This window comes from Microtus pennsylvanicus, chromosome 6, assembly GCF_037038515.1.
Source record: "Microtus pennsylvanicus isolate mMicPen1 chromosome 6, mMicPen1.hap1, whole genome shotgun sequence".
NCBI lineage: Eukaryota > Metazoa > Chordata > Mammalia > Rodentia > Cricetidae > Microtus > Microtus pennsylvanicus.
In genome coordinates this window covers 53,872,748-53,893,394 of record NC_134584.1, presented here as the reverse complement: position 1 = coordinate 53,893,394, position 20,647 = coordinate 53,872,748, and the positions used below count along the sequence as shown (strand labels likewise).

The window sequence follows — 20,647 nt, the reverse complement described above, 5'->3', positions numbered from 1 at the left end:
AGAGGCAGGTGGACCTCTGAGACCAAGGCCAGCTTAGTCTACAGAGTAGGTTCTAGGATAGTCAGAGCTACTATACAGGGAGACCCTGCTTAGAAACACACACACACACACACACACACACACACACACACACACACACACTCTACATAGATGGATAAAATAATTAAATTAAAAAAATAAAATCAGTCCATAAAAAAGAAATGCTGAGTAGATACATTCTATTTTATTTGAGATATATAGCACGGTACACAAATTTTAAGGGACATGTACGTATGTCCTTAGACGAGGATAAAAGATGTTCTCCTATAGTACCTTTTCTGATACTGTGTTGCTACAATATTTAATTTTACAATCTTTAAAATTACTATTCAAATATAAAATTACAAATAAAGACTGGATCATGGGACAGGGTCATGTTGTTAATGAGAAACTGAGTTGTTAGGTTACACTCCATGTAAACCTACTGAATTGAAAAAACCTACCGAATTGCAGACACAAACTTATTTTCCTGTCCCTTTCACCATTCCCTCTTGCAGAGAGCTCTAAAGCTACTTTCAGTCTAACCTTGACATTGATTTTGGTTCTCTACTGTTATTTTCTAAGTTATCCTGTATTGCTATCAGCATATGGCAGAGGTGTCAAACGCAGTAACAACATAACACTTTTTGAATGAAGTCATAGACACAGCTCCTGAGTGTCCTCTGGTCTCACTAAAGTGCAGCTCTCCCTTAACTTTACACAAGTTCTACACTAACAGCAGAGAACACACGGCTCTTAGTGACTGCCCTTTCTTTTTTTAATTATTATTTTTATTCTCTCATACATTATATCTGATTGCAGTTTCCCTTCCCCCACTTCCAGGGGGTTTCCACGGCACTACATTCTGCCTACCCCCATGACCTTCATTCCTTTTAGCCTCCAAATTCCCTAGAAATGTGTGGACGGAGCCAGTGAGATGGTTTAGGGGGTAAAAGTACTTGCATACTAGCCTGATGATTTGAGTTTGACCCCTGAATGCCACCGTGGAAGGAGAAGTGACTTTCAAAACTTGTCCTCTGCCTATCACTGCTCATCTGTAATTGATGTCAGCATTTTCTCTGGGGACAAATTGTATGCAATGCTGTACGGTAGGAATAAGCACCCATGTCAACCATTTTCCCCAACTACTTCCAAGTACAGCTCTCTCAGAAAGTCACTCTCACAAAAATCAACACAGAAGAAGTCCAAAACAGATAGAAAGTCACCTTAAAGATGAAAGCAACTAGTCAGGCTGTGGCAGTGCACGCTTTACCCCAGCACTTGGAAGGCAGAGGCAGGTGGGTCTCTGTGAGTTCAAGGTCAGCCTTGTCCACAGAGAAACCCTGTCTCAAAAAAAAAAAAAAACCAAAAAATGATTAAACATGCAAGGACTGGTGGTATGCTCCTATAATCCCAACACCTGGGAGACCGAGCAGAGAGAAGGCAGGTTCAAAGCGAGCCTGGGCTACACAGTAAGACTCTCAAAACCAAAAAAGTTTGACTGTTTTTGTAAACAATATAAACAGTTCAGAGCAATAGAATAACACATGGCAATATAATCATCATATAATGATGATTATGATGATGATAATAATAACAATACTAATAATAGATGTTAATAAGGAATCCATCAATCTAAATGGATTGTGGATGGTTAGATAAAGAAAAAGCAAGCAAGTTAAATATAGAAAATGTCTATTTAAAATGTCCATCTCTGTAAGTATCTCAATACTACTATTTAGTATCATAATTTATCTTAGGAAATAGAAATATGACACTGATATTTGGGGTAAGGGTATGTTCACTAGATTGAGGACAAGGAGTCTTAGGTTTTCATTGCTGTGAGGAGACACCAGGACCACACAACTCTTATAAAGAAAAAATTTAATTGGGGCTGGCTTAGCGATTCAAAGGTTCAGTTCATTATCATGATGGGGCGAATGGAGGGATACTGGCAGATGTGGTCCTGGGGCAGAGAGTGCTACATCTTTCAGGCAACAGGAAGTCAACTGAGACACTGGGAAATATCCTGAGCATAGGGAACCTCAAAACCCACCTCTACAGCAACACTCCCTTCAGTGAGGCCATACCCATGCCAACAAAGCCACACTTCCTAATAGTGCCACTCCCTATGAGATTATGGGGGGCAATTATATTCAAACTACCACACAAGGCTAGGAGACATTAAAGGGCTTGGGAAACTGGAAAAGGGATTCAGGACTCTTGAAATACTGAAGCGGGGACCAGGATTGAAATGAGAATTTAGAAGAGACATGGGGATGGGGATGTAGCTCCATATTATAGTATCTGCCTTGTACACACAAGGCTCTGAGTTCCATTCCCAGCACAAAACACAATGAATAACAAAACAATAAATACCACCCAATAGGTATGCTTCTCTTCTCTAGTCATTTAACAGCATGACAGGTTATAGAAGTTAGTTACTTAGTAATTCTCATGTCTTCTTATTATAATTTTCCCACCAATACTGTCATTGACATGTACAGGAGCACCAAAAGAGAGGAAATAGTAACGGATAATATACAATAACCATAAACAACAGCATGCATGGGAAAAGGAATGATGAGAAAGAAATATCAGCATAAAGAAATTCTGCAGCTGTTGGCTGTGGGATTATTCTCATGCAAAGATTAGAGACCATAAATTGATCAAACATCAATTATAAAATGCTACTTTCAATCAGACAAATTTTATGTTCTGCATTTGCTGTTCTAGTTACTGGAAAAGTTTGTTTATCACTTAAAAACCTTTATAAGCCCTTTAAAGTTCATTATAGATTACTAAACCAGGGTTGCTTAAACTGACTATGAACCTCCCTATATGTTAAGATCAAAGTCTAACTGGAAATCTTTAAGTTTGAAAGACATACATGCCAAACGAAGCAAAATAATCTTTTTGTGTATCAATACAAAAGATAAGATACACATGTAATCAATTCCTTAATATGCCTATACTTACTTTTTATGTGTTTGTATATAACTTTTGTGAGTATATTTACAAAAGTATTTTATTCTTTGCAATGTTATCAATACTAAAGATAAGTTACATGCAAGTTTCTTGAAAGTCCTTTATATTTCTGAAACTACAGTTTCCATCATTAGAAATGTAGGTAGAGCTGGGCAGTGGTGGCGCGCGTCTTTAATCCCAGCACTCAGGGAGGCAGAGGCAGTGAGCTCAAGGTCAGTCTGCCCTATAGAATGAGTACCAGGACAGTCAGAGATACACAGAGAAACCCTGTCTCAAAAAAAAAAACCAAAAAACGTAGGTATAGGTGATGTGGGATTCCCCTTTGTATGCTGTGAATATGTTTTATTGACACTGGTTAATATAGAAGCTGCTTTCAGCCAATGGCTTAACAGAGTAAAGCTAGGCTGGAAATCCAAACAGAGATGTAAAGAGAGTAGGTGGAGACAGAGAGACTCCATGTAGCTGCCAGAAAAGAAAGATGCCCATGTGTCAGTACTGATAAACCATGGGCCTCATGGTAAAATATAAAATAATAGAAATGGGTTAATTTAAGATATAAGAATTAGCTAGAAAGGACCCCAAGCTATTGGCCAAGCAGTATTGTAATTAATACAGTTTCTGTGTGATTATTTCAGATCTGGGTAGCTGGGAAACAAATGAGCAGTTTCTGCCAATGTGGGGCTCAAACCCACAACCCTGAGATTTAGAGTCTCATGCTCTACTGACTGAATTCCCAAATACAGTTTATAAGCGTTTGTTTTCATTTAAAGGGGGAAATGACATAAAGATGAATACTTTGCATTGGTATGGATCTTGGTTTATTAATACAAATTAAAGGTTAATTTTGTCAAATGTATAGTTCTGTTCTTGATTAAAGCATTATGTTTGTTTGGCTCATTTAAAAATGTATAATTAAGTAATACAGGTTAATAGATAGTCATCTATACTAATCAAGTTTGTAGTCATGTTTGGTTTTCTAGATGTATAGAGATATATTTCAGATGGATAGTTATTCTTCAAACCTTTCAAAGACCAACAGAATATGGCACATAAAATGTTTAAAAACTTATGACCTTTCATGACAATGAGACATATGTGCTCCTGGCAGCACCAATCTACTTCAAGAGGATGATGGGCATCAAAGAGGCTCTTTATGGAGTTTATTAGCCTTTTGGGCAAGAAACTGTTCTTCTTTGGACTACTTGATGGTATGCTGCATAAACTGGATATGCAGGACCCACAGAAAAATGACTGCTGAAGTTGCTTAAAGGTCAGACGGTCCTTCAGGGTTCCTGCTTCATGAAAGAGTCTGCAAGACATTCTGCAGAACACAGAAGAAAGTGACAAACAAACTGCCAATACAGACAGAACTGTCTTTGAAATTTCCTGCTTTATGGAAAAATCTGCATGGGCATATAGGCTAAAGATTGGATTCCCAATGTTACAGAAGAACTTTGGGTGATTATCCAGGCAGCAAGATGTTTCTGTCAATTCTAGAATTTTGGGAGTTGCTTACAATGTACTTTCTGTTAACTAAGGTAATATTATATCCTTCTGGGGTCTTTGATGGAGTTAAAGAATAAAAAGTTATAAATATAGTTTTCCTTAGTCATAATAAAAGATAAAATAGATAGAAATATTGTAACTGTAATTCTTGCTTGATACCTGTTTTGTTATATGTAATTTTACTATGTTAACGTTAAAACCTTCTGGGGCTGGAGAGATGGCTCAGTGGTTAAGAGCACTGCCTGCTGTTCCAAAGGTCCTGAGTTCAATTCCCAGCAACCACATGGTGGCTCACAACCATTTGTAGTGAGAGCTGGTGCCCTCTTCTGGCCTGCAGGCATACATGCAGTCAGAATACTGAGAATATTGTACACATAATAAATAAAAAAAAATTAAAACCTTTTTTATTTAGACAGAAAAGGGGAGTGATGTGGGATTCCCCTCTGTATGTTGTGAATATGTTTAATTGCCATTGCTTAATAAAAAAACTGCTTTCAGCCAATGACTTACTTATTAGAGTAAAGCCAGATGGGAAATCCAAACAGAGATTTATAGAGAGAGTAGGCAGAGTCAAAAAGACACCATGAAGCTGCTAGAGGAGAAAGACTCTGCACAATGGTACCTGTAAACCATGAGCCTCATGGTAAAATATAAAATAATAGAAATGGGTTAATTTAAGATATAAGAGCTAGTAGAAAGACGCCTAAGCTATTAGTCAAGCAGTGTTGTAATTAACACAGTTTCTGTGTGATTATTTCCGGTCTGGGTGGCCAGGAAACTAATGAGCAGTCTCTGCCAACATAGATGCATTTGGATTTGGTACATTTTATATAAATGAATATCTACTTGGGTACATTTATACATAAATTATGCATATAACAGGACAACTAGGATATATACACAGAGAAGAAAAATGATTATAGTAATAATACTATTAAGCAATTGTTTATATATTAAATACACATCCAAAGTTATAGCTTCTACAGATTAAGCCAGTTAGGATTAATTCCCAAGACCATTTACTTACTGGGAACCTAGAATGAATTACTGTAATAACAGAAGCTTTTGTGATATTTTTGTTTGCTTGTTTTTGTTTTGTTTTGTTTTCTTCGAGACAGGGTTTCTCCGTTTAATAGGTCTGGCTGTACTAGAATTCACTCTGTAGCCCAGGCTGTCCTTGAACTCAGAAAGAAAGATCCACCTGACTCCGCCTCCCAAGTGTTGGGATTAAAGGAGTGCACCACTATACCCAGGACTTTCATGATTTCTTAATGGGCCTGAGAGGAACACTGGCAGAGGCTATGGTGACCTCTTATCAGCATAGAGAAAAGGATAAAGATACAAAACAGTACAGGTTAAGTTGGAAAGTCAGAGAAACCTGGAGTGGGAGTTCTGTAAATCTTAAATGTTTCCAAACTTCATGCTGGCCATGGGTGTTGTTCTTTTTTTAAAAATGCTCCAAGATCCCCGCGGCAGTAGGCAGCAGAAATGGCTGCCGGTCCCAGAGCGGTGGCCCGAGTGGTGGCGGCAGACAGCAGGCCCTTGGGAGCAGCCAGTCCCAGGCAGAGACGGCTGCTGGTCCCAGAGCAGTGGTGGCGGGACATGTGGCAGCAGGCAGTGGGCCCCAGGCAGAGACGGCTGCTGGTCCCAGAGCAGTGGTGGTGGGCCATGTGGCAGCAGGCAGTGGGCCCCAGGCAGAGATGGCTGCTGGTCCCCGAGCAATGGCTGGTCCCAGGCAGGGAGACACATGGCGGGTGGGCAGAAGACAGAAACATGGATAGACTTAACATGCAGGGTGAGGTTGAATGTTTATTCAGGGGGTTATGGAGGAGGAAGGGTGAAGGGGGGGACAGAGAGAGAGAGAGAGAGAGAGAGAGAGAGAGAGAGAGAGAGAGACAAGGAGGAGGAGGAGGAGGAGGAGGAGGAGGAGGAGGAGGAGGAGGAGGAGGAGGAGGAGGAGGAGGAGGAGGAGGAGGAGGAGGAGGAGGAGGAGGAGGAGGAGGAGGAGGAGGAGGAGAAAGAGACAGAGAAGGGGGGAAGCAGAGAAGTGGGGTGAGAGATGTAAAAAAGAGCAAGCTCAGGCCGGAAGCTGAAGATCAGCCTGCCTCAGCGGATGGGGAGGGGAATGGGTGTGGCTTGTCTCTTAAAGGGACCAAAACCATAACATTCCCAGGTCTTCCTTATAATAAAAAGCACGCATGTCAAGGAAGCAGAAAAGGAAGGGCCCAAGATGGCGGTGGGCAGGTCAGAGGTAATGAAAGTGTGCGTGGCTTGTCCCTTAAAGTGACAGGAAAGCACAACAATGGGAGTTATGCTTTTAACCCCAGCTGTCAGAGGCAGAGGCAGGAAGATTTCTACAAGTTTGAGGCCAGCCAGGGCTACATAATAGAACAGTCTGGGAAAATTATTTTTTCCAGAATTTTATCTACATGTCATATTGAAGAAGTCATTGAGATGAGTAAGTTTACAGTACAGTGATTTCATTCTACTGTATGGTGGAATAAGACCAGGAAACATGAATCATCTTTTCTTAAAAAATACCAAATGAACAGCTCTAACTAAGAGAGCTTAGAGCGAATGGCCTTGAGTGAGCCAGTAGGAAGATTAGATAAGAGGGTTAAAGAACTCGGTTATCTCTATCAGATAGTAGAAGAATTTGCTTCCTGTAACTTATAAAACACCAGTTTAATAATTATATTTGAATATGCACCTTTTAATCTACTTGTTTTCTGTTATAATCTCCTTGAGAATAGGAAGTCCAACTCCTACCCATTTGCTTTTTTTAACCTACTATATTCAAATTCCCATAGTAGTCAACATAATACCTTCTATGCGTATATTTTTAAATTATTTGAAACTGTTTACACATTCATTAATTATTTTTGAATGCCTTCTATATGCTCAGCACTGTTATTAATATTAAAATTATAAAAATGGCTGAAAATAGTTGAAAATGTGTTCATCAATGGAACTCAAATTCTAGTGGGAGAATGCAACATATGTTGTCTAATTTGTACATTTAAGTTTTTATCATATGCTAGTATGTTTTTAAAAACGAATCAGTTTCTGGGTGGGGCACATCAATGGGTTTTCATATGTACTAAATTATGTTTTTCCATGCAACTTTGCCTCCCACCTCATATAGTTAAAATATAGTTAAAAACAGACTATAACGAAAGTAATATGTACTAGATATGCTGCTGATTGCTTCTAGTCAAAGTCCCACTGTCAACAAACCAGAGAGAGAGAGAGAGAGAGAGAGAGAGAGAGAGAGAGAGAGAGAGAGCAGCCTTGAATACCATACTTTTGGGAAAAACTGATTATACCATTGGCCAGACAACTATCTGTTTCTCTTGGCAAGTTGAGAATAGAAAGCTAATGAGACCACAAAAATTCAGATAAAACATATCAGGAGGCCCTAGAGGTGGATAGAAAAACACTAACACCTTATTTTAAGTTTTCAATATATACGAAACCAGTTGAGATCTCTGAAATTTTCTCATATTGGAAATAATTTGAATTTATTTCTGCCTCTGCTAGTCAACAGAACCTTCAAGAAAAGCAATTACAGTACCCAAGTGGTCAACCATAATAAATAAGTAAATTGCTGTCCCCCTGTGACTCATTCTGAAACCATAACTGTCCACCATCTCCTTACAATCGCTTGTTCAGGTCCTACTCTACTGTTGTCTCTCGACTGGAAACCCTTGAAGCAAGGACGGAGAACTCAAGACACAGTATGACAGAGTGTAATCTAATACACGGCAAACTCACAATCCCAGTAGAAATCTATCCCCAAAGAGATTCAGACAATTGCAACAAACCAAACCAAACCAAACCAAATGAACAATATTACATTAGTGCTTCTCAATGGGGATGTGTCACAAAGTCCTCTCTTGGTAGACAGCAGGTGTGATTTAATCACTATGCATCATAACAGGAAGAATGAAGAGGTGGACACCGTGGCTCACACTCGTAATCCCAGCATTTGTGAGACTGATGCAGGAGAATTAGCAACATGTTTAGGCCAGCTTGGGTTAAGTAAAGCACTTGTCTCCCCTACAAAATGAAAAACTGACATCAACAGGGTGAGGAAAGATCTGCTACGATCATCATTTCTCTCAGCCATAGAGAAGAAAATACATAGGGCAGGGATTAAAAAGACAAATAACTGTAGTTGAAAGTTAATTTACAGAACTGGGTTTGAAGAGGTGCCAGGACACTTTAACTAGTATAAACATACACCCACACTCATAACCATGCAGATATTTGGGGGTGTTTTCCATATAAAATAATACAGAAGAAAGCTTGAGTGATTGCTACTACCACCACCTAGATAATTATTCCAGTCATGAAAATAGGGTTACCAATATAGCTATACTATTAATATGCTATATTTAGTTCACCTCTTCTCTAGATTTGTTTGTTTGGTTTTGTGAGACAGGGTCTTGGCATGTAGCCTAGGCTTGGCCTCTAACTAACAATCCCCCAAACAACCTCTTGGAAAGCAGGATTAGGGCTCCATGCAGCTTGATTTTTAGACTGACATGGTTCATAGATTAGCACCTCTATTTCACAAATTAACACCTTTATTTTGAAGATTGCAAAATCATGGCTCTTACAAAATCCCTCCACTTTTAGCTGGTCATAGTTTTTGGTGGTGGTACTTTATACTAGAGGAAGATGAGGTGGAAGAATTAGCAGAGGGAATTGAGGGAAAACTCAAGTGGGTTAAGAATGAACTCTTAAATCTGGATTTTGGGCTCAAACCCCAAATACATCTTTACTATGACTTATGGGAAATTATTTAACTTTTCTGCGATTAAGTCATTCATCTCAAATATTAGAAATAGAAGGGAATAATGAAATCTACAGAACAGATGTTAGGCAAATAAGACATCAGACGACACAATCGGGAAATGCTAAGAGTCACTGGCTGAATTAAAAGCATAACGGCTTGGATACCTTATCTACAGAACACATTTTTTAAAAAGAATATAGTGACGTGGATATCTTATCTATAGAACACATCTTAAAAAAATACATATATAGTGGCTTGGATACCTTATCTTTAGAACTCATTTTTTTATAGAGTGGCTTGTATTCTTATCTAAAGATCACATCTTTTTATATAGTGGCTTGGATGCCTTATCTATAGAACATATATTTTTATAGTGGCTAGGATGTCTTATCTATAGAACACATTTTTTAAATAGTGGCTTAGATGCCTTATTTATAGAACACATTTTGTTTATAGAGTGGCCTGGATACCTTATCTATAGAACATTTTTTTAAAAAAAAATATAGTGGCTTGAATGCCTCATCTATAGAGCACATTTTTTAATATATGGCTTGTATGGTCTTATCTATAGAACACACTTTTTAATATAGTGGCTTAAATGTCTCATCTACAGAACTTTTTTTAATATATGGCTTGTATGGTCTTATCTATAGAACATTATATATATATTGGCTTGGACACCTTATTTATAGAACACATTTCTTATATAGTGGCTTGAGTGCTTTATTTATAGAACTATATAGTGCTTCGTCTATAAGGGTTGAATTATTATCTACAAAACATTTTTATATATTGCAGCTTTGCTGTCTTATCTATAGAACACACACATATAGTGCCTTGGATTTCTAATCTACAGAACACATTTTCATACAGTGGCTTGGATGCACCTATCTATAGAATACATTTTTTTATCCATTGTCTCCCAGTGATATATTAAAAAGCACAGAAAAAGGTGCTTGGAAGTGAATGAGACTTGGGTTCTAATCTTAACTCTGCCACTTAGCAGCCATGAGACATTGGGTAAGTGACTCAGCCTCCCCGTGCTTAAGTTCATTATTCTTTATGGGACAATAGGACCAGCAATGTTCCACTTACATGACTTTTAAGATAAAAGTCAGATCGCATACTTAAGGTGTCTGGCTAATGTAAATAATACTGTAAGGGTGTAATTGCTTTATAATTCAAATCTTCATACTTCGTTATTTCATATATATGTACGTGTGTGCGTGAGTGCATGCGAGAAAGAGAGAGAAAGAGAGAGAGAGAAAGAAAGAGAGAGAGAGAGAGAGAGAGAGAGAGAGAGAGAGAATGTGTAAGCTAGGGGTTAACTTTGAGTATTTTCTTTAATTGCTTTCCACCTTGTTTTAGGACAAGGACGGTCTCTCTCAGAACCTGGGAACCCATTTCAGCTGGGCTGGCAGGCTAGTAAGCTCTTGGGTTCTATATGTCTCTAGTCAGACGGCTCTGGAATTACTATGTGTACCGCCTTGCCAGGCTTTTACGAGGATATTAGGGATCTGAACTCAAAACTTCATGCTTAAACATCAGGAACTTCACTGACGGAGTCATCTTCCTAGCCCCAAATCAAACCACAATTTTTTTTAATCAGTTCAACAAGCTACCCTCATATTCATTTGGAAGAGAAGATATGAAAAGCATCCAAATGAAAAAGAATGTCATAAAAATTTATTAAGTGTATATGAAAACTAAACAGTTAATTAAATCAGTAAAATACTGGTATAGATATAAATATATCAATGAAAAAGAATGCTGTCCAGTAGCAGGACTATATATTGGGATTTTTATATACCATAAAAGTAGCATATTTGTACAAGAGTAAGAATAGACTGTTCAATAACATGCTGGGCCCAAATAAATGCCCATTTGCAAAACAAACAAACAAAACCCAACAATAATTAATTTCCTACCCTATTCTGTATTTTAAAATAAATTCCATGGTATACGGGTCTAAAAATGAAGCCAATAAAAATAAAGAACACTACACAAGGATCAGAGAAGCCCTCTGTAAGACACACAACGACGACACTATCATCTATATTTATTATGAAATAAATAAAGTACGTCATCCTTGTGCCGCTATTTCCTTCCTCCAACTGTAATAATGGAAATCACAAATCTCTAAGGTGTCACTCTAGTCGGTATACAAAAATCTTCTGCACTTAAACTATTTTAGCCTTTAGTACAATGGACCAATGTAGCGAGGCAATGTCTCATACATTAATACTAAATATAATGAAGCAATTTTCAACTGAGTAGGTGGGAGCTAGGTGTTGGTGGTCACAATTATTCAAACCTAGGTGAGGCCGAAAATACAATAGATGGTTTAATTCCAGAATTAAATGTAACACTATTTCTAGGACTCTAAATTGCATTGTGAAGTGAATTTCTCAATATTCACAACCATTTTACTTAAGAGCAATAATTCTACAGTCTAGTACAAGAATTAGAAAGTCTCAACCACATTAGATTCACGAAGCAAAGCAAACCATTCTAAATGCATACTCTTGGCAATTCACAAAGTAGCTCTGTGTGTGTTGAATGATAACCTTGGATTATGTTTTAACAGCTTGACAAGGTTTTCTTTCTTTATTTATTTATATTTTCTTTTTCTTTTTCTGAGACAGGAGTTTCTCTGTGTAACAGCCTTGGCTGTCCTGGAACTCTCTTTGTAGACCAGGCTGGCCTACGAACTCACAGAGATCCTCCTGCCTTTGCATCCTATGTTTTGGGATTAAAGACGTGGGCCACCACCACACGTTTGACAAGACATTCTTAAAAGCTTTACCTCTTAAGGTTTTATTCGTTTGAATGTCTTTCAATGGTGCACTGCCATTATTTTCAAAGGAAACTGATTTGTAACTGACAGACAGCAGATTTAGAATCTACAGAAATGAACGCTGTCACAAGTACTTCTCAGAGCCACTTCCTGTCAGTAGACTTGCCATTGTGCCTTAATCCCCACACTCAAATGTCCTCTTACTTTCCCAACTGGGTAGCAAACAGAAATTCTTTCTACACTTTAATAAGGAATTTTAAAGTTAGGAATTATCAGGAAATTGATAGCCACCTATTGCCTAATTCCTTATCGGTCAATAAAACTTGCGTTTCAACCTTTATGATAGAAATTTTCTCTCCAGCCTTTCCTGTATTAGGGGAGGATAACAGACCTTGATGGAGTTTCGGAAAGACGCTGGTTCACACCTAAGAGAAAACTTAAGGATATAATCTGATTTATTTCACTTTTTATAAAAACCTTTTTCAACGTTATAAAAATTCTATAATTTTTTTGGTTATTTGTTTTATTTTTCGAGACAGGGTTTCCCTGTGTAGCTCTGTCTGTCCTGGAACTAGCTCTTGTAGACCAGGCGGGCCTCGAACTCACAGAGATCCTCCTGTCTCTGCCTCCCGAGTTCTGGGATTAAAGGCGTGCGCCACCACCGCCCGGTTAAATTCTATAAATTTAACAATGTGAAACGCTTATGAAAATAGTCTGAAGGAATTCTTCCCTCAACAGCAGTAAGCCTCAAGTATTAAGTCTAATTACTAAAGACATAGACAGCAGTCCTTCGGGATTAGCAGTGGCGGCTTTCGAGAGGAAAAACCTCCAGTTTGTGACTGGAGATGTCACAACCTCCAGCCCATAGTGAAGCGGCTGAACCCCTGACATCCTTGCCCAGGCAAGTCGCAAAGATGTTCCCGGGCTTTCCGGAAAGCAGCTGCGCACAACCCGACATCCTCACCTGAGGGTTCTCACGTCCTGGTTAGTAGGGATCGAGGGATCGTCATAAACAAGCAAGGCGGAATCAGAAGCCCGGCTGGACGGAAGGGCCACACAACTGTCAAAAGAAGACCACTGGCCCTCAGAAGGCTCCCCCAGGAAACCAGCCTTCCTCGCGCCCCGGGACACCCACCAGTTGCCTAGGATTGCGACTACAACTCCCAGGAGGCTGCGCGGCTGACCGAGAGGCCGCCTTCCCAGAATGCAGCGCAGCGGCTTCCCTGTCAAGCTCTCCCCTCTCCCCGCTCCGCCTCCTTCCCTACCCGTCGTCACGCGGGAGGGCCGGAGGTAGGGAGCGTCGTGAGCCGCCGGGAGGGGCCCGGGGCGGGGTGGAGGGAGGATGGGAGGACGGAGGGGAGGGAGCGGCGAGGGGAGGGAGGGTAAATAGTGGGCCCGGCAGGAAGATGGCGGCGGTAGCGGAGGTGTGAGCGGACCTGGGTCTCCGCCGTTGGCTTGGCTCTTCCCGTCTTCCTCCCCTCCTCCCTCCCTGACTGAGGTTGGCACCCAGGGGGCCGAGTTCAGGTGGCGGCGCCGGGCGCAGCGCAGGGGTCACGGCCACGGCGGCTGACGGCTGGAAGGGCAGGCTTTCTTCGCCGCTCGTCCTCCTTCCACGGTCCGCTCGGTGTCAGGCGCGGCGGCGGCGGCGCAGCGGGCGCGCTCCGTCCCTCTTCCTGTTCCTGCACGCCCCGGAGCGGGTACTCTTGGCTGTGCCATCCCCCGACCCTTCACCCCAGGGACTGGGCGCCTGCACTGGCGCAGCTCGCGGAGCGGGGGCCGGTCTCCTGCTCGCCTGTCGCGCCTCCATGTCGGATAACCAGAGCTGGAACTCGTCGGGCTCGGAGGAGGATCCGGAGACGGAGTCCGGGCCGCCTGTAGAGCGCTGCGGGGTCCTCAGCAAGGTGAGCAGCCTGCGGGGGGCCGGGGACCCGCTGCGGGGACTCACCTGCCGCGAGGCGAGGGGAGCCGCTCGGGACCTGGGGTGGGGCTGGACTGGAGGCACCCACTGTCCCGGGGCGGGGGCTGCGGAATGTGCTGGGGTGCGGGGCCGAAAGGTCCGCCTGGAATGAGTGTCTGACCAGCGGTGGGATAGGAGACGTTTGGAACTGTCTCCCCCCCCCACCTCATTACCCCCAGTCCCCAGGAACTTGTCAGCTTTTCCAAGGACCGAGGACCTTGGAAAGCGTGTACAATCCGCGATCCAGTTTGGAAGGCAAGGTGCATCTGGTTACTTGGAACCCAAGGAGGCAGCTGTCTGGGGTGTAGGAATCTGGGTTGGGCAACCGTCGTGTCTGAAGTACTGGACGCGAGAGCGGTTACATGGACCTTTCAAACTATATTGTTTCGGAGGTCCCCACCAGAATAGCTTGGGGCGGGGTGGGGTGGTGTGCAGCTCTAGCGGGTTTAGGCAAGCCTGGGTTTGGCCTTAAAATCTGAGATAGTAAACTTTGAAGTGTGAGTGATCTTGAGTGTAGAAAGCGTGTGCAGCACTTTGTACTTTACCCCTCCTTACCCAAGTTCAGAAAAGAGCTATTGAATTGTCACGCTTGGATAAGAAATATTAATAGTAAGTTGGAACGTGTCAGAGTGAAGACCAACCTTTATAAAGTTAAGGAAAAGGAGCATTATTTAATAATACACTATTTGTGCACTAAGGAAGGACATTTCTGTCACACACACACACACACACCCAGTACTTTTAAAAGCTTCTTTTCAAGTTTTTTTTTTTTAAGCCTAGATAGCATCTGTAGGCCTGGAAATGAGGGATTTTGTGTTTTACATTTTTGTTGTGGAAAGTCTCAGCCCTTTTGACTTCCCTGTCCTTTCCTGTTAAACTTTAAGAAATGCTTAGAGCTAGCAGTGTTTCCAGGGGGAGAGTTGGGGCTGGTCCCTTAACAAGCTGGTCATAAGATACCAAGTCATGTGTTATTGGCCATTAAGAAATCACTCTGCTGCCAGTGTTCTTGAACATCATTTCTGGAATTGTTTGAGATTAGGCTATTACAGTGTCTTTAGCTGGAGAGAGAAGGCCTGGGCCAGACTTCAGTATGTCAGATACAAAGCTTCCAAGTGTTAAGTTTTATTTACATAGTAGAAAATTATGTTGTGTTTGATGCTGTGATCATTCTTGAAATTTTAATATAATGCTTTCAGTTGAGTGAGCTCCCCAGTGTTTATTGAGATTAATGTATCTTTATAATTTAAGAATCTGTATTGAACACGTTGTATAATAAGTTTGCATTTTCAAATGGTTGTGAAGTGGGCTGTCTCTCCTGATTCTGAGAGTTTCATTACTTGTCATTAGATGAGAAGCAGACTGCTGTATCAGTGTGTTGTTCAAGTGTTTTATGAAACAAGCTATACTTTTGATTTGTTTGTTTGTTTCTTGTTTGTTTGAGACAGAATTTCTTTGTGTATCGCTGGCTGTCCTGGAACTCACTCTATAGACCAGGTTGGCCATGAACTCTCAGAGATCCTCCTGCCTCTGCCTCCTTAATGCTGGGACTAAAGGCTAGTGCCACCACCATCGCCCGTCTTACTTTTGACTTCTTGATCATCATTTTTTGCAGAGTGAGAGATTGGAATGACGGATGAAAAAAGAGCTCATGCTTTGTGATCTATTGTATTCAGATTAGCATATGAAGTATAATGTGAATCTGAACCTGGAAGGCAGGCAGAATTGTATATTCATGTAATCCTAGCACCCAGGAGGCAGAGCAGGAGGATTGCAAGTTCCAGGCCAACTAACCTACCTTCATAGCAAGACCCTGTCTCCCAGAATCATTTTTTTAAGGAGAACTCTCTTGCATTTAAATGTATAGGAATATATTGATTATGTCCATTAAAAGGGAATTGTTTTCATTTTGATTGTTCTGTGTGTATACAATCAATGTATGAGTAAAAATTTTATTAACAGCTGTAAAGAAAATTTTCTGGAAGTTTAAGAATGTATGGTTATATGATTATTCAGTGTAGTGGTCCACACCTTTAATCCTAGCACTTGGGAGTCAGAGGCCTGTGGATAACTGTGAATTCCAGGCCAGCCTGATCTATACCATGAGTTTTAGGACAGACAGAGCTGCATAATAAGACCTTGTCTTGAAAAACAAATATATATATATATATATATATGTATGTATGTATATATGGTTATATATGTGTTATGGTTAACAAATATATATACATATATATAGTTATATATATGTTTTATGGAAACTTTTATTTTTATATGTATTTGTGTGTACATATGAGTACACCTGCCTGGAGGCCAGAAATCTAAATTGGTGTCTTTCTCAATCCTTCTCCACCCTGTTTTTTTGAGACAGGGTATCAAAGTAAACCCAGAGCTTGCAATTTAGCTAGACTTGTTGGTCAGCAAGCCCCAAAAATCCTCTTGTCTCAACTTCTCTGGCCCTAGGAATATGCTACCACTGTGCCTGGCATTCTTATGTGGGTGTTAGGGATCAAACTCAGGTCTTCATGCATGCATAACAAGCACTTCACAGTCTGAGCCATATGGCTAGCTTATATTTTCTACAAAGTGCTTTGTTTACTTTTGGACATTACTAGAGAGCAAACCCAGTGGCATCATGCATGCTAGGCAAGTGTTCTACTGTAGCCTCATCAAAGGAACTTTATACTGAATACATACATTCACACTATGGATCATGCATGTTTTTAAGCTTAAAGTATGTGTCTTTTGTAATTTGAACCCTTCGTAATTTACCTGATAATTTAAACAAGAGTTAGTTTTCAACATCTGTTCTTTTTCTCCTGTTTAGTTATATAGATAAGTCCAAATAGTTATCCATTTTCTTTCTTGTTTCATAAAATGGGATGGGTCTGGAATTTAGGAAATTGAAATTTAATTAAAAACATGCCAGTCCAAAAGCGTTTTCCCTCTTAAATAGTAATCAGAAATACCTGTGAGACATATTTCTTAACGATGTGTGTTCCAAAAGTCCTAGTTAAGTAGTAATTCCATGTAGTTATGACAAATAGGATGGCACATGTTGAGGAAGGCTCACACCTTGGTACTTGAAAGCAACTAAGCCTGGATAAATGAAATCTTAGCCAGCTTTTCTGGGTCTCTCGTCACCGTGCACGTGCTGTCTGCTTACTTTATTGCTTAAGATCTCACTATCTTATCTCTGGCTGGCCTAGAAAATGCTGCTTAGACCAAGCTAGCCTCAAACTCAGAGATTTTCCTGCCTCTTGTCTTGTCTTCTGAATGCTAGTATTTAAGGTGTAGGCCACCACTTTGGTTCTTTCTTTTGAGATAGAGCTTTGCTGTATTGACCACACTGGTCTCTAACTCATGACTTACCTTCCAGAGATTTGAAATGCTAGGATTATAGGCATGGGACTTGACTCTTTAAGTCCATCCCAAATGCCATTCTTTCCATAAAGCCTTTGATTACATAAATATTCAATATTTCTTTCCTTTGAATCCCTGTATCATTTTGTATGGAACTTGGTTCTGACTCTTAATTTTTGTTGTTGAATTTGTGGTTGCTAAACTTAGCAACATGAAGGAATCTTACTTTTTAAATAATATCTAACATGCAACATTGCCTGTGTTAAATAGATAAGTGGAAAAAATGAAGGGGTAGAGAAAAGGCAAAACCGTGCTTTCTTGGTTTAATAATAGCAAATAAAACATTTATTGAGTCCTAAAGCTTATGCCATTTGTTGGTTCAACTATAAGAAAATAACAAATTATTAACACACTCACTAGAGGTCCTCTTTTCACTTTAGAAAGGATCTAGAGAGAGATGTTGATTTTTAAGCTTCTTTACCTATGTATATTATACATCAAACTTGAGTTAATAGGACAAGCCAGGCATTGTTCTAATCTTTGTTTATGTAATCATAACTCTAAGAGAGACACTTGATTGATAAACACATAGAGAGCAACATAGCCACAATTACTATCTAATAAAGGATAATAATGGGCATCAAGGTAAGATTAATCTATAGAGGTTTTAAAATGCTAAGTTGTCCCTTTAATGTGATAGAGAATATGAAATTGTTCATGTAAGTTTCAAGGCTGGAGTCTCATTAATTAATATGCTCCATAAGTTAACAAGTATACTCAAGATTATTCTTAAAAGTAGGTTAAGAGGGGTAAGACTTCTTAAGAATCTATTAAACTGATTATTTGATGGAAATCATTGAAAATTGGGAAGACAGGGCAAATTTAAAAGTTGATATCAGGGAAAGGTACGGTAATAAGCTATGGGGAAAGAAACAGTCAGGTATTGAGTGTCCTGTGTAACTGTGCCAGTTATTTTCACTATTTTATTCAACCATTCAAACAACATACAAAGAAACAAAAGTTAAGTCACCTGTTCAAGCTCTCCCAGCACAGGTACCAAAATTGGGTCTGTTTAGTCCTATTTCTACTCTTCTGTTCATGTATCTGGTGTTAAGCTAGCTTTAGTCCCCATGACTGCAGATGTAGTAATACAACCAAGAAAACAGGAACATAGGGAGGGAGGAAATATACCTTATAGGGAAGGTGATTTCAGTTTTGTTTGGACTGTCGTTTGTTTCAAGTGAATTTCTAAGTGCTGGTTGAGTCAGAAGCTGTTAGAAATAAGGAAATAGTGCCCAGAGACCCCTTAGAAGAGTGAGTTAAACCGTCAACATGGGTGAGCTTCCAGAGATGGCTTATAATACTGAAGATTAGACTTAAAAGCAGAATTAGTCTCAAATGTGCTTAATCAGGAAATAGAAACATTAAAAATTTCTCAGTGAGTAAAGAACCTGAGCTAATGCATTGAGTAACAATCCAGTTTAAATTGTTTTTAGAATAGTTATGTTAAAACACCGGACATAAATAACATGAAAAATCAAGTATTCCTATCAATTAGATTTCTACCTATTGCCAGTTTCTTGATTGGGAACTTTACTCTGTCAGGACCTTAGCAACACAGAAATTATGATGGACAATCTAAATGATTCAACTTTATATTTGTATTAGTGCTTCTCAGAAAAATATAATTTAAGGGAAACTTGTAAATGATTTAATCATTTTAAATATACGGTCATCAGTTCTCTAGGGGAAAAGCTAAAATTACTGTGAACTTAATAAAGATTAATGATGTAGATTTTTCTTTGATGGAATTATGACCATCATACGATTTTCACATGAGACTAATGTACAGAGTAGCATTTTGCTGGTGATTGGTTTTATAGTTCTTCAGAAGCCCATGCAGTATTTAGTGTAGGAGGGATAGACATGTAACTGATTTGTTGAGCATGTTACCTTATGTAGGAATCAGAACAGTTTAAATGTCATAAAGATGATGAAGAGGGGTTGGAGAGATGACGCAGAGGTTAAGAGCATTGACTGCTCTGATAGAGGACCTGAGTTCAATTCCCAGCACCACATAGTGCCTCACAACCATCTGTAATGAGATTTGATGCTGTCTTCTGGCCTGCAGGTATACATGGAGGCGGAACACTGTAAACACAATAAATAAAATAAATCTTAAAAAAATGATGATGAAGAAAGGAAGCTAAAAGTATGCAAAGATCATGACAGAATTTTATAAATGTAGAAGAAAATGTTTTATTTTTTATTTCTTAGCTATTAAGCTAAAATTACTGAACGTCATTATATACAAGAAGCATCTCTATTTTTTATCACTTAATCTTTTTTACTGTTTATTGTAATTTTTAGAGCTTTTCAAAGTTTTGTGTTAAAATTTTGGAATGCCTCAATTTCTAAAATACTGACTTTATTTTTTTTTAACTTTTTCTTTTTCTTCTTCTCATCCCTAGTGGACAAACTATATTCATGGGTGGCAAGATCGTTGGGTAGTTTTGAAAAATAATACCCTGAGTTACTACAAATCTGAAGATGAGACAGAATATGGCTGCAGGGGATCCATCTGTCTTAGCAAGGCTGTAATCACAGTAAGTACCTTTCCCTACTCAATAGCTAATCAGAACTGCTCTCGGTGCTTGTTACAGAGCTGTGAAATCCTTGCCCTTTGCCTAGGAGTGTACTTCTGCACACTATAAGCATGAAGGTTTTACTCAGCTGTCTTTTCAAACCAATTTAAGTATTTCAGGAAAAAAGAGGTGACAGGTTACTTCATAACTGGTGAGATTGGGACAATCCATAGGTTATTTAAAAAGTTTAATTGGGAAAATAACTATCCTTACTTAAATTATTTATCAAAACAAAAATATATTCATTTATTATCTTTTTCATACAGATCTTATACCATTATTTTCTTATGAAGTTGAGAGTTCTGTTTTGTTAACTTTTTACATAATGTGTGGTCTGCAGTTCAATTGCTCTAAAGTGGAATAAATACTTTTTTGTTTGTTTTTGTATTTCAAGACAGGGTTTCTTTGTGTAGTCCAGGCTGTTCTGGAATTCAGTCTGTAGACCAGGTTGGCCTCAAACTCACAAAGATCCTCTTGCATCTGCCTCCTGAGTGCTGGAACTAAAGGCGTTTTTGCCACCACTGCTGACTGGAATAAGCACTTTTGAAAATACTTAAAAAACACTAGGTATAAGC

General features: G+C 39.5%; 2 protein-coding genes across 3 annotated transcripts in view; one reads left to right on the top strand and one right to left on the bottom strand.

The window, feature by feature from the left end:
• Polk (DNA polymerase kappa) overlaps positions 1-13,266 on the bottom strand; it is a 60,966-nt gene extending 47,700 nt beyond the window's left edge. Inside the window, exon 1 of the mRNA XM_075976270.1 lies at positions 13,075-13,266. The gene's annotated coding sequence lies outside the window, so the exon portion shown is untranslated. The remainder of the gene's footprint in view (positions 1-13,074) is intronic.
• A 228-nt stretch (positions 13,267-13,494) lies between these two features.
• Positions 13,495-20,647, top strand: part of Cert1 (ceramide transporter 1) — a 99,178-nt gene continuing 92,025 nt past the window's right edge. Inside the window, exons 1-2 of one of the 2 annotated variants that reach the window (XM_075976268.1) lie at positions 13,495-14,011; positions 19,899-20,033. In XM_075976268.1, coding sequence (XP_075832383.1) covers positions 13,916-14,011; positions 19,899-20,033 — 231 coding nt within the window. In that variant the 5' untranslated portion in view covers positions 13,495-13,915. The remainder of the gene's footprint in view (positions 14,012-19,898; positions 20,034-20,647) is intronic. The other variant, XM_075976269.1, reaches the window with a different exon arrangement.